Consider the following 14,817-nt stretch of genomic DNA (forward strand, 5'->3'; position numbering starts at 1 on the left):
CTGCGGTCAAGGGTATGGCGTTTCCGAGCCTCTGCGGTCAAGGGTATGGCGTTTCCGAGCCTCTGCAGTCAAGAGCACAGAGATGGGTTGTCGGGGCAGCTGTGGGGCATCCCAGATTGGGTGCCAACAGTGAGTTGTAAATGTGGATTTCCCTCAAAAATGTGCTGTTAGGGAACAAGCATGCCTTCATCTCCTGCAAGGGCACAGAAAGCTCAAGAACACTTTTTACCCTGAATGTGGAAATAATCTGGAAAGAAGCCATTTTCTGAAATCCAGTCATTAATTGTGATATTATTTGAAATGTATACTGAAAGATGTTCTAAGAATTTCCATTTTGCAGGTGGAATACTACACACATGTGCACGCACAGCACACGCACGCGTGTGCACACGAATGTCTGTTTCACTAGCACTGTTTAGCGTGCTCCATTTTCCATTGAATGCAGTGGAAGAAACACTTCTTATATTTGGGAGCTTCTCCTGTCAGATTCCATTTATAGAAATGAGAAGATGCTCTCTGTATTTCAAATGAACACATTTAGTATGGAAAAAAATTGTCTTAAATATCTCCTTAGCACAACCTGCATAGAATCCTTACTGCTTTCCAAGGTAACAAGGGAGATGGTTTACGCTGTGTATTTTCAAGCATGTTTAGATGGATCTAAACAGCTGGGGTCAGAGGCCCTTTCAGGGGTACCCTTTGTTATGTACATTGGTTCTCATAATGACCTAAGTCACAGAGGAGGTTCTGAGCCCAGGATTCAGCAAGCAGCTCTGGAACCATTCGCAAAGGGCGAGAACAAGGTTGAACACCAGGAATCCTGCAGTTCTGTCTTGGGGTTATGGATTCACTTTGCACAGCTTTCCCTCTTACCTGTGTGTGGATGACAATCTAAGGGGAGCAACATCTGAAAGGCAAAACTAGAACAAAAACATTTCTGTGTTATTCTAGAAAACTTTTCACTATTTAAAAAAAAATTCTGAGCTACTAAGTCTATATAGCAAAATATGTTTCCGTTTCTGACACCTGGGATGCCGTAGGAATTACCACTTAGAGAGATAACCAAAGGGGCTGAAAGTCAACTTCAAAATGCCCCGGGATGTCGGAGGGGGATTTTCAGGGGGAAGAGTCAGGTGGATTTTGTGGAGTGAGCCGTGCTGGGGACTTCACCCTGTGTCACCTAGTGGGGCCACCGGAGGGCGCATCCCCCCATCTTGATTGGCTCCCCCTAGTCCTAGTTCTTGAGTTTTGATCTGTGACTGTGAGGAACCTGGCCTTCTGGGACTCTATATGATAAAATGCTAAGCCATTATAATATTTTTTAAAAAGCCTCTTAAGCCAAATGAGGCTGAGGTTTTATTTGTTATTTTTTAACTACTTAAAAAGTCTGTGGTATCAGAGGATGGGATCTTTGGCTCTGTGGTCCTATGACTCAGCACCTTGAGTGCTTAAAATCCCAGTGACCTTGGGATTTTAAAGCATGAATTCCAGAGCCGGGCCACCTGGACTCAGAAGGGAGTGCTGCCCCTATCCCGCCCAAGCCTGAGTGCATGACCTGGCACCAGTGTGTGATGACCTGGCACCAGTGTGTGAAGACCTGGCACCAGTGTGTGAAGACCTGTGCGTGATGACCTGGAACCAGTGCGTGATGACCTGACACCAGTGTGTGATGACCTGACACCAGTGCACAATGACCTGGCACCAGTGCACGATGACCTGGCAACAGTGTGTGATGACCTGTGCGTGATGACCTGGCACCAGTGTGTGATGACCTGGCACCAGTGCGTGATGACCTGACACCAGCGTGTTATGACCTGACACCAGCGCACAATGACCTGGCACCAGTGTGTGAAGACCTGTGCATGATGACCTGGCACCAGTGCGTAATGACCTGACACCAGCGTGTTATGACCTGACACCAGCGCACAATGACCTGGCACCAATGTGTGAAGACCTGTGCATGATGACCTGGAACCAGTGCTTGATGACCTGACACCAGCATGCAATGACCTGACACCAGTGCATGATGACCTGACACCAGCATGTTATGACCTGACACCAGCGCACAATGACCTGGCACCAGTGGGTGATGACCTGACACCAGTGTGTCATGACCTGACACCAGTGTGTCATGACCTGACACCAGTGCTTGATGATCTGGCACCAGCGTGCGATGACCTGACACCAGTGTGCGATGACCTGGCACCAGTGCGTGATGACCTGACACCAGCGCGTGATGACCTGACACCAGCGCGCAATGACCTGGCACCAGTGTGTCATGACCTGACACTAGTGCGTGATGACCTGGCACCAGTGCATGATGACCTGACACCAGTGTGTGATGACCTGGCACCAGTGTGCGATGACGTGGCCCCAGTGTGCCATGACCTGGCACCAGTGTGTGATGACCTGACACCAGTGTGCGATGATGTGGCCCCAGTGCGCGATGACCTTGCACCAATGTGCATCTGATGCTGCATTCATAGGAAGAAGGTTGGGAAGAGGCCTGGTATATAGGACTAATGTAAACATTAAATGTGTTAGGACAATGCAAAACACTTATTAGCATTTCTGGCGTAATCGTGCATAGAAAATGTTAGCTATTGTGAGTCTATGTTTTAAAAAAAATTATTAGCTTTCTTCAGCGGCAACATTAATGTGTCACAATCCATTTTGAAATAAAGAGAATCATTGAGAGAATATGTATTTGAAACATAGACTCACAAAATACATGGATCCACCTGTGAGGGCCGTCCGGCAGCCACTGCCAGGGTGACGAGCCATGGCTCTGAGGTGATCCCTTCGTTCACATAGCAGGCACTGGTTAGAAACTGTGGACACCAGATCCAGAGGACGAGAATCCTTCTTTTATGTTTTCTCAGTCTAGAAGGCAGCTTAAATTTGAGAATGTTAAAATGCAAAATGGTGGTGTTAATCAGAAGGAACGGCTGTTGTATTGGAAGAAAATTGGTAATTGGTAGAAAGTGGTGATTGGTAGAAATGGAGGGTATGAAACCAGCAATCTCAAGGAAGCACGGAAGGAGAGCAGAAGTGCAGGAAGTTTACATTTCTGCAAAGACAAAGGTGAGTCAAGTTAAGAGCCTCAGTCGGGGCTCTTGGCATCCACCTGAGGCCACACTGCTCGGGCTCCGTAGCTCGGGGCTTCGTCCCCTGCACATGACTCTGTATTAAACACGCACAAGCACGTGGACACATTCAAAGGAAGCCAGCAGTGGTCTCTTACAGAATGAGTCCACGCATCCATCAACCTGAGCCTCAAACTTGTGACCGTGTCTCAGGATGCTGTTGACATTTTGCCGCTCTGTTGAACCCATGCTTTCAGGGTGGTGACAGCCAAGGTCAGGGATCCGTGTTAGTTCGCCTTCTGCTCACTGGCGGTTGACCTGGGGGATCCACAGAGGAGGGGAGGGGACAGGGCCCCTGCTGGTGCTGGTGCCGGTCCCCACATCTGCAGCAGAGCTGCCCGTCCCACTGCCCAGGTGCAGCGGGAGTCGGCCGGCATCGATGTGAAGACTGTGCTTCATACCCAGTAAAATTAGAATCAGCTCAAAACTAATTTCCTCCCTTTGCTTTCTCTCTCTCTCTCTCTCTCTCTCTCTCTTTCCTTTTTTTGGTCTAAGTCAGGGAGGGGAAGGTAGGTAGGAGCTGCTATATGTTATACATTTTCTTTTAAAGCAAAAATATTTAGCAGAAAGAATGACTTTAAATCTATAATGAATAAGTTTCACTTAATAAGAATTCATGGAGTCCAGTTTTTTTCTCTGATATTCCATTTTTAAAGACTGAAGTAAATCAGAGAAAAACCGCACCAAGGGTTTACTTTGAAAAGAAAGTGTGTGCTTTAATGCCCAACTCTGGAGTCAGAATCGTCCGCCTAACATCTATAGGCATTTTTATGTACCTGCTTGTGCACTGATATTTAATGTTCCTATTATCATCCAAAACAGGCAAGAAGAATAATTAATCATTTCTGTCCACATTTCTACAGCTTTTGATAAAATAAAATGAATTTTACCGCATTGTGGAAAGATAGTCAATAAAACTGGAAAGTGGTCCAGTTAGCCAGGAGTTTAAGCTAGGCCAGACCTTTCATCTGCCAAACACTCACAGGGTGCTTCCTTGCTTTTAACATTTCACAAAACGGCGAGAAGGAAGACCAGAGAACATTGATTTATTTTAAGGGAGTTTGGAAGAAAACGACCATTGTGATTATAAAATGGTTTTCATTCAGCCTCCTATTATATTTGCCATTATTGCATAACCTGGACAACTTTGCATAAGTTAAAACTGAAAGTGAGCCTTGTATTTTTTCTATTATTTTTTAAATATGTAAAGTTGCCAGAGAGCCAGTAATTTTTATGAGACTCTCCGTTTTTTGGCTTAAATTCAGGAGCTGAGTTTGCTATTATGCTGTGTGAGTTACTAGTGCTTACAGCACTTTTTTAAAAATATGGAATGACCCTAATTTCACTACCTGGCCATAAAATCTCAGGTTTCAAAGGCAATTTTGTAAATAGCCTCCCCTATTACTTTTGATGAAATTCACATTAATAAATATGAATCTCAGAATATTTGCATATGGCAAAGTTACTCATCAAAAGACACAGACATTCAGTTGGAAATGTGATGCTAGCCTCTGGGTGTGGGTTGGACGGCTGTTCCCATCTCTGCCCTGTGGTTGGTGCTGAGCATCTCGGTGTGGGTTGGACGGCCGTTTCCACCTCTGCCCTGCGGCGGGTGCTCAGCCTCTGGGTGTGGGTTGGACGGCTGTTCCCATCTCTGCCCTGCGGCAGGTGCTCAGCCTCTGGGTGTGGGTTGGACGGCTGTTCCCATCTCTACCCTGCGGTGCGTGCTCAGCCTCTGGGTGTGGGTTGGACGGCTGTTCCCATCTCTACCCTGCGGTGCGTGCTCAGCCTCTGGGTGTGGGTTGGACGGCTGTTCCCATCTCTGCCCTGCGGCGGGTGCTCAGCCTCTGGGTGTGGGTTGGACGGCTGTTCCCATCTCTGCCCTGCGGCGGGTGCTCAGCCTCTGGGTGTGGGTTGGATGGCTGTTCCCATCTCTGCCCTGTGGTGGGTGCTCAGCCTATCGGTGTGGGTTGGACGGCTTTTCCCATCTCTGCCCTGTGGTGCGTGCCCAGCCTCTGGGAGTGGGTTGGATGGTCGTTCCCATCTCTGCCCTGCAGTGGGTGCTCAGCCTCTGGGTGTGGGTTGGACAGCTGTTCCCATCTCTGCCCTGCAGTGGGTGCTCAGCCTCTGGGTGTGGGTTGGACAGCTGTTCCCATCTCTGCCCTGCGGTGGGTGCTCAGCCTCTGGGTGTTGGTTGGACAGCTGTTCCCATCTCTGCCCTGCGGTGGGTGCTCAGCCTCTTGGTGTGGGTTGGACGGCTGTTCCCATCTCTGGACTGCGGTGGGTGCTCACACAATGCCTTTTCTCCTTTCTTCTTTCCTGTAGCCAGACCTACCTGCAAGCTGCAAGCGACGTGCCTGTGGGACACAGCCTGGACCCCGCTGCGAACTACAACTCCCCGAAATTCCGCTCCCGGAACCAGAGCTACATGAGGGCCGTCAGCACCCTGAGCCAGGCCAGCTGCGTGAGCCAGGTCAGGGTCCCTTCGCCCTTTCTCCCTGGGGTCCAGTCTCCCCAGCCAGGCTGGCACGGAGGCCCCGGCCGCATAGGTGGCGATGGCGCTGCCCTCCCGGTCAGCAGCGCTTGGGCGAGGCTACACCGCAGGGGGTTCCCCTGGAATTAGCTCTGGCTGATTAGACTCGTGGACTTACTATTGTATTTTTGACCTGTATAACTCCGTATCATTTTTGCGTTGATTTTTTCTGAGGAAGCAATGACCGAAAGGGTGGTCATCCTGGCCTCTCGTTGATAAAGCACAGGCTGTCTTCCTTCTTCCCAGGCTATTTTTCTAGTAAAAGGGGGCCAGGGAAAGGCTCAGGCAGCATGGCTCTCAGCTCTGTCCTCTGAATTGTGCCTCAGAAAGTCCTGTAAGAGGAGAGGCTGGTGTCGCTCACAGAGTCCTGCCAGTCGGCCCCACTCCCAGGGCAGGACTGATTTCGGGACAGGCACAGTGGCCAGGAGAAGGGTCCCTGGGCACCGCGGGAGGGGTGGTGTTAAAGTCAGGTGCCTGAGACACGGGGGCTTTGAAAGGGAGGCCCCCCTGCTCCCCACCTGTGGTGGACGGGCCTGAGAACGCACGGTGAAAAAATCGGCAAGTGTCCTTCGGTCTAATCATCCTATATTACATGGCAAAAAAGGATCGAAAGCTTATCATTTTAATTAAGCACGTTGCTTACTCACTTAAATGACTTTGAAAACAGTGCTTGAGCTGACCTTGAGTTTGTTTATCTAACAAACATTTTCTCTTAGTGTGGAGTAGGGATTAAGAGCTTGAGCCGAGCTCACGTTCTCTCTGACTTACTGTGGCGCAGCGATTAACAGCCTGAGCCAACCTCACATTCTCTCTGACTTACTGTGGAGTAGGGATTAAGAGCCTGAGCCGACCTCACATTCTCTCTGACTTACTGTGGAGCAGGGAGTAAGAGCCTGAGCCGACCTCACATTCTCTGTGACTTACTGTGGAGCAGGGATTAAGAGATTGAGCCGACCTCCCATTGTCTCTGACTTACTGTGGAGTAGGGATTAAGATCTTGAGCCGACCTCACATTCTCTTTGACTTACTGTGGAGCAGGGATTAAGAGCCTGAGCCGACCTCACATTCTCTCTGACTTACTGTGCAGGAGGGATTAACAGGTTGAGCCGACCTCACATTCTCTCTGACTTACTGTGCAGGAGGGATTAAGAGCTTGAGCCGACCTCACATTCTCTCTGACTTACTGTGGAGGAGGGATTAAGAGCCTGAGCCGACCTCACATTCTCTCTGACTTACAGTGCAGGAGAGATTAAGAGGTTGAGCCGACCTCACATTCTCTCTGACTTACTGCGGAGTAGGGATTAAGATCTTGAGCCGACCTCACATTCTCTCTGACTTACTGCGGAGTAGGGATTAAGATCTTGAGCCGACCTCACATTCTCTCTGACTTACTGTGGTGGAGGGATTAAGATCTTGAGCCGACCTCACATTCTCTCTGACTTACTGTGGAGTAGGGATTAAGAGCCTGAGCCCACCTCACATTCTCTCTGACTTACTGTGCAGGAGGGATTAAGAGCTTCAGCCGACCTCACATTCTCTCTGACTTACTGTGGAGCAGGGATTAAGAGCTTGAGCCGACCTCACATTCTCTCTGACTTACTGTGCAGGAGGGATTAAGAGGTTGAGCCGACCTCCCATTCTCTCTGACTTACTGTGGAGTAGGGATTAAGAGCTTGAGCCGTCCTCACATTCTCTCTGACCTACTGTGGAGTAGGGATTAAGAGCCTGAGCCGACCTCACATTCTCTCTGACTTACTGTGCAGGAGGGATTAAGAGCTTCAGCCGACCTCACATTCTCTCTGACTTACTGTGGTGGAGGGATTAAGAGGTTGAGCCGACCTCACATTCTCTCTGACTTACTGTGCAGTAGGGATTAAGAGCCTGAGCCGACCTCACATTCTCTCTGACTTACTGTGCAGGAGGGATTAAGAGGTTGAGCCGACCTCACATTCTCTCTGACTTACTGTGGAGCAGGGATTAAGAGCTCGAGCCGCCCTCACGTTCTCTCTGACTTACTGTGGAGTAGGGATTAAGATCTTGAGCCGACCTCACATTCTCTCTGACTTACTGTGGAGCAGGGATTAAGAGCCTGAGCCGACCTCACATTCTCTCTGACTTACTGTGGAGCAGGGATTAAGAGCCTGAGCCGACCTCACATTCTCTGTAACTTACTGTGGAGCAGGGATTAAGAGCCTGAGCCGACCTCACATTCTCTCTGACTTACTGTGGAGCAGGGATTAAGAGCCTGAGCCGACCTCACATTCTCTCTGACTTACTGTGGAGCAGGGATTAAGAGCCTGAGCCGACCTCACATTCTCTCTGACTTTCTGTGGAGCAGGGATTAAGAGCTTGAGCCGTCCTCACATTCTCTCTGACCTACTGTGGAGTAGGGATTAAGAGCCTGAGCCGACCTCACATTCTCTCTGACTTACTGTGGAGCAGGGATTAAGAGCTCGAGCCATCCTCACGTTCTCTCTGACTTACTGTGGAGTAGGGATTAAGATCTCGAGCCGACCTCACATTCTCTCTGACTTACTGTGGAGCAGGGATTAAGAGCTCGAGCCGTCCTCACCTTCTCTCTGACTTACTGTGGAGCAGGGATTAAGATCTTGAGCCGACCTCACATTCTCTCTGACTTACTGTGGAGGAGGGATTAAGAGCCTGAGCCCACCTCACATTCTCTCTGACTTACTGTGGAGCAGGGATTAAGAGCCTGAACCCACCTCACATTCTCTCTGACTTACTGTGGAGCAGGGATTAAGAGCCTGAGCCGACCTCACATTCTCTCTGACTTACTGTGGAACAGGGATGAAGAGCTTGAGCCGACCTCACATTCTCTCTGACTTTCTGTGGAGCAGGGATTAAGAGCCTGAGCCGACCTCACATTCTCTCTGACTTTCTGTGGAGCAGGGATTAAGAGCTTGAGGCGTCCTCACATTCTCTCTGACCTACTGTGGAGTAGGGATTAAGAGCCTGAGCCGACCTCACATTCTCTCTGACTTACAGTGCAGGAGAGATTAAGAGGTTGAGCCGACCTCACATTCTCTCTGACTTACTGTGGAGTAGGGATTAAGATCTTGAGCCGACCTCACATTCTCTCTGACTTACTGTGGAGTAGGGATTAAGAGCCTGAGCCGACCTCACATTCTCTCTGACTTACTGTGCAGGAGGGATTAAGAGCTTCAGCCGACCTCACATTCTCTCTGACTTACTGTGGTGGAGGGATTAAGAGCTTGAGCCGACCTCACATTCTCTCTGACTTACTGTGGAGTAGGGATTAAGAGACTGAGCCGACCTCACATTCTCTCTGACTTACTGTGCAGGAGGGATTAAGAGGTTGAGCCGACCTCCCATTCTCTCTGACTTACTGTGGAGCAGGGATTAAGATCTTGAGCCGACCTCACATTCTCTCTGACTTACTGTGGAGGAGGGATTAAGAGCCTGAGCCCACCTCACATTCTCTCTGACTTACTGTGGAGCAGGGATTAAGAGCCTGAACCCACCTCACATTCTCTCTTACTTACTGTGGAGCAGGGATTAAGAGCCTGAGCCGACCTCACATTCTCTCTGACTTACTGTGGAACAGGGATTAAGAGCTTGAGCCGACCTCACATTCTCTCTGACTTTCTGTGGAGCAGGGATTAAGAGCTTGAGCCGTCCTCACATTCTCTCTGACCTACTGTGGAGTAGGGATTAAGAGCCTGAGCCGACCTCACATTCTCTCTGACTTACTGTGGAGGAGGGATTAAGAGCCTCAGCCGACCTCACATTCTCTCTGACTTACTGTGGAGTAGGGATTAAGAGACTGAGCCCACCTCACATTCTCTCTGACTTACTGTGGAGTAGGGATTAAGAGCGTGAGCGGACCTCACATTCTCTGACTTAGTGTGGAGGAGGGATTAAGAGCTTGAGCCGACCTCACATTCTCTCTGCCTTACTGTGGAGCAGGGATGAAGAGCCTGAGCCGACCTCACATTCTCTCTGACTTACTGTGGAGCAGGGATTAAGAGCCTGAGCTGACCTCACATTCTCTCTGACTTACTGTGGAGCAGGGATTAAGAGCCTGAGCCGACCTCACATTCTCTCTGACTTACTGTGGAGCAGGAATTAAGAGCTTCAGCCGACCTCACATTCTGTCTGACTTACTGTGGAGCAGGGATTATTCTGGGCTTCTGGGCCAAGGCCTTGGCTTTCTGTGCCCTCCCATTATGCAGTTATCGGCGTGACAATGTAAGTACGCAGTCAATTTTAGATGCTATTAGGCAAAGAGTCCAGCATATACTGAGCACTCAAAAATGATAGCCCTTATTATTACCATGATAACAATAAGTAATACTATATAATTCTGGGCACTAAAGCCCTCCTGGCTGCAGATCATGCTGTGAGCTCTTGGTAGCTTGCCTGGGGCTCAATAAGCACAAGTCTTTCTTTTGCCGCAGACTTTAAATTCCTCATGAGGTAGAGTCTATTCATTTTGCAGGTTTTTTCCTCATCGGAAGGTTGTACTCAGGACTTTTTCCACTGAACTATTAAGGTTTTTCCTATTGCACAACTCAAGAAGGATACCACCTCTTTTATCTACTCGGTTACTTCTTTCCTTCCAGAAATGGAATTAAGTTCTCATCTGCATCAGGAATTGCATTGACTCTTTTTCCCAATGACAAGGAAAGACCGTCCCTAGCCCTGCACTCAAGTCCTGGGCAAATGGGAATGGTGGGTCCTCCAGCCCCCTGCTCCCAGCCAGCCCCCTGCAAACAATAACATCAGCTGATCCTCAGCAAGTAGATAACTGTAATTATTTTAATAACTGAGGAAACATTCTATTTCAGCATAAAGTCCAAGATGATATGGGGAGACACTAATTAACTAAACAGAGTAACTGAAAGTCAGTGATACATTTTAAAAACTTTCTCCCTACACAGAGATGAGGATACAGCAGACTTTCTTCTTTTAAAGCTATCACCTTCCCTTTCAGTGGATATAACCTAGTTTACCAAAATACAGCTTTAAAAATCCGATGTAACCCAACAAAAGGTTTAAACAGAAGTGCAAAGTTATCTCATCCGAGGTGTGAACGTTCATCTCTAATACTTTTCCACAAACAACTTTCAATTAAATGGATCTCACACCTCTTTAAATGCTCTTATGGAACATTCAGAGGCTCTCTGCGACTCGTCGTCCTGTTTGGGGGTAAATGTAAGCTAAATATACTAGTTCTCTCGTCATCTTGCTTTTGATGAACCCAAGATGTTATCTACCAAAATAAGTCAGTGAAAATAACATTTTCTCACATCTTTTTCTATCTGAAAGGATTCATCATTGGAAACAATGGTTAAGCAGACAAGTTGGGTGCTTGGGGGTTTATTTAATGACCTTGAAATTTAGAATTCTAAGTCATTCCTATGCAGAGTTCTATGGCATTACTTTAAATTGAACTCAGTTTTGAATTCTCAGGAAAAAAAATAGTGTTATTCAAAATAATCCTGGAATGCTGGTAGTAGGTGAGACTGTATCACACCCAGAAACAAACGTAGTAGGTGAGAAGACTGTGTCACACCCAGAAACAAACTTCCACTAATTGATTGTCCAGCCCTAGGCCACGAGACCCGACAATTCTGGAAGGAAGGGGACAGTTCCCATGGTTGAGGGTGGGACATCTGGAATTACTAACACTTAGGGGCTCTGGAGAGACGTGAATTTGGTGACAAACCAAAGTTTGTTGAAAGTTTGCCCTTGGCCAGTCGCGGTGGCTCACGCCTGTAATCCCAGCACTTTGGGAGGCTGAGGTGGGTGGATCACGAGGTCAGGAGATCGAGACCATCCTGGCTAACATGGTGAAACCTCGTCTCTACTAAAAATACAAAAAATTAGCTGGGCATGGTAGCGGGCACCTGTGGTCCCAGCTACTCGGGAGGCCGAGGCAGGAGAATGGCGTGAATCCAGGAGGTGGAGCTTGCAGTGAGCCGAGATCACGCCACTGCACTCCAGCCTGGGCAACAGAGCGAGACTCCATCTCGAAAAAAAAAAAAAAGTTTGCCCTTCATGTTTAACATTCAATTTTTTCTCAAGCACAGGAAGGGAATTAAAAATCTAACTGAAGTCTTGTGAGAGGTGCTTATGTCCATGCCGTTTCCTCATTGGAACCTCAGTAGCTGCACTCTGCTTGGGTTTCCTGCAGCTCATGTCCCGAAGGTCTGGGTGGGAGGTCCGGGTGTCCCGAGGGTCTGGGCGGGAGGTCCGGGTGTCCCGAGGGTCTCGGCGGGAGGTCCGGGTGTCCCGAGGGTCTCGGCGGGAGGTCCGGGTGTCCGGAGGGTCTCGGCGGGAGGTCCGGGTGTCCCGAGGGTCTCGGCGGGAGGTCCGGGTGTCCCGAGGGTCTCGGCGGGAGGTCCGGGTGTCCCGAGAGTCTGGGCGGGAGGTCCGGGTGTCCCGAGGGTCTCGGCGGGAGGTCAGGGTGAACAGATCATTTTAATTCCCTGCTGGACCAACTTGAGATGCTGCTCAACCACTTTTTATTTGTTTTGGGGAGGAGGAGTCACCTTCATGTCTAGAACCTCACTGAAAGGCTTGTAGCTGGAATCATAGCCGAGGGTCCTTGCTGAGATGCCAGCTTCTGTTTGTGAAATGCACGTACCAGGTTAATTGTGTCTCTTCTTTAGGAGCCAGGGCAGCTGGGCCCTGGGCCGGGCTTACAGAAGGGTGTCCACTGAGGCGTACTAGGGCCTCACACAGGTTCTGACCTTCTCACGCTGTCTACTGTACATCTTTGACAGGAATTACACAATCTAAGACTTTTCCATAAAATTCTACATAAGTGAAAACTTAGATTGGAAGAAATTTATGGTCCAGAAAAACATCCTGTTTCCAAGCCAGTGTGCATGCTTCTGAGCCCTTTGCTGGGTTCCTGAGGCCGTCCTGCCGGCTGTGTCCTGGTTGTGCCTGCCTGGGTTTGTCTGCCTCTGTCCAGTGTCAGGAATCCTCAGACCTTTCTGAAAAAGGCCACCCCGCCGGCATTGTGCCAACTCTTTCTACAGCCTGGCATGGGTCTGTCTTCCCTGCAGGGTGGCTTCAGGCTTTGCTGCCCTTTGCTCACCCCCGCCTCTCCAGGGTCCATGCTGAGTTAGGCTCACGAGGAAAGAGGCCGTCCTTCCAGCACGTAGGTCACCTCAGGTAAAACCGGAGAAGTCCACAGGTCTGAACTTGGAGACGGGCAACCATTGTCGTGTTGTGTCAACAACACAACTGCTAGAGGGAGAACCTGATTCTTTGACCTTGCCTTTTACTCTGCTGACAACTAAAGGAAAAGAACTAATCTGGTGTTTAAAACAGTGTATTTTTACAATGTATCTGCCAACATAATCCAGGGGGTTCAGAAAGTTGTTGGTGCTTTGAGCTGTCACACATCCCCAGGAGAAACAAGAAGAGAAATAATCTGAATGGGAGGGGGTGAGGGGAGAAAGAGAGACAGGGGAGGAAGGATGGAAGGGAGGGAGGATGGGAGGGAGGGAAAAATGAAGTGAGTATACTAATATCCTGAGCTAAGGAAGAATAAAAAAAGCCTGGAATTTAGGTAAAGTAGCACATTTCATGTGGACGAAAACACCAGTACAGCCATTTCTTTCTCATCTGGACTCAGATGTATGCTGCCATAATGGGGATAAGGAGATGAGTTTAGAAGCCAAATTTGTGATGAGTTGCCATGGCAATGGGTAGAAGCAGACTCCATATTCTGAAAAAGAACTGAGTAGTGTATGCACTGAATGTGCTTTCCCTTATACGGCCTCAGTGCCCGGAGCCATCGTGCCATTAGTAGCTTGGAAAGGGGGGGCCGTCATGTGGGAAAGGGAAGGAAGAAGTGGATTCTGAACCCTTCCTTTGTACCAGGTACTTTGCTAATCTTTTAAAAGTTCTATCTCTCTTATACTTTGTAACAACTGTCAGCCTTACCTTGAAGGTTTGCCTTGCAGTCCCCCAGAATTTCATCAACACTTGGAATTGGCTGTTTGCCTAAGTGTTTTGTAAGGGAAAACCCAATGCTGTATTTCCCAAGCTCAGCCGATGCCCATGCTGACTTCAGGTTAACTGTGCTGAACTATGAGGCAGTGAAAGGCAGCCTGGGAATGAGCGCGCTCTCATGGCTTTTCTGTAACGTGATGGTGACCCTGGAGGGCCGGGGCATGATGTGTGCTGTTGATGATTGCAGGTGAGCGAGGCGGAGATCAATGGGCAATTCGAGTCCGTGTGCGAGTCCGTCTTCAGTGAAGTTGAATCTCAGGCCATGGATGCCCTCGACCTCCCGGGATGTTTCCGAACAAGGAGTCACAGCTACCTTCGAGCCATTCAAGCCGGCTACTCCCAAGATGACGAATGTATTCCCATGATGACACCCTCCGACATCACCTCCACCATCAGGTCAACAGCAGGTAAGGGGACGCCGTTTTCAGCCTTCCAGCGGGGACTCTAGAGGCATACCTGTCTTCATTCTAGAAGGAGCGAGGAGCACACAGCACCACAGTACAATGTCCTCTCCTGACATTTAGTAACGTTTCCCAATTGCATCTGTTACACTGTCACATTCGCAAGGGTGTTTTGTCTCTTGTAGATAACCTTTCTTTTTCTTAGAATGAAATCTACTAATTAGCAAGTTCCCTTAAAATAATCAAGTGTAACTTGTGTTAAGTTTTAGAGAGGAGAAAAAAAAAAATGGAAGTGTTAACATTTGGAAGGTGATTAAGTTTTAAATACCAAAGTTTAATGGATTGCAGTGAGATTTCTGCTGATGCGCGGTGATTCTCAGGCTCCCCTGTAGTGACGTCCAGCCGGTCTCTTGCTCAGTAAGCAGATCTGTAAACATGACTCACCGCCGCTAAGCAGGTCCATCATTAATGCAGATGCACTAACTATCTCAGAGCTCCGAAGACTCAGTCTCGCAATTTCCTTTAGTTCTCATGGAAAACCATACCCACCCCTTTGAAAATTTACCGCCCAACCTAAATATCACTGCCTAATATTGTACTGCCTAATATGTTATTATTTCTATAACACGATGAATATACATGGCCTAGAGAAACCCATACAACACAGCAAGCAATAAAAGCTCGAGGCGCCGCACATAGAGGCTAAGGAAGGGAGCTATAAAAT

General features: G+C 48.6%; 1 protein-coding gene across 9 annotated transcripts in view; it reads left to right on the forward strand.

Moving 5' to 3' along the window:
- Nucleotides 1–14,817, forward strand: part of DLGAP2 (DLG associated protein 2) — a 1,001,683-nt gene that overhangs the window by 911,054 nt on the left and 75,812 nt on the right. For all 9 annotated transcript variants that reach the window (XM_034965578.3, XM_034965581.3, XM_034965577.3 and 6 more), the window contains 2 exons: nt 5,472–5,619; nt 13,880–14,099. In XM_034965578.3, the coding sequence (XP_034821469.1) occupies nt 5,472–5,619; nt 13,880–14,099 (368 nt within the window). The remainder of the gene's footprint in view (nt 1–5,471; nt 5,620–13,879; nt 14,100–14,817) is intronic.

This window comes from Pan paniscus, chromosome 7, assembly GCF_029289425.2.
Source record: "Pan paniscus chromosome 7, NHGRI_mPanPan1-v2.0_pri, whole genome shotgun sequence".
Taxonomy (NCBI): Eukaryota; Metazoa; Chordata; class Mammalia; order Primates; family Hominidae; genus Pan; species Pan paniscus.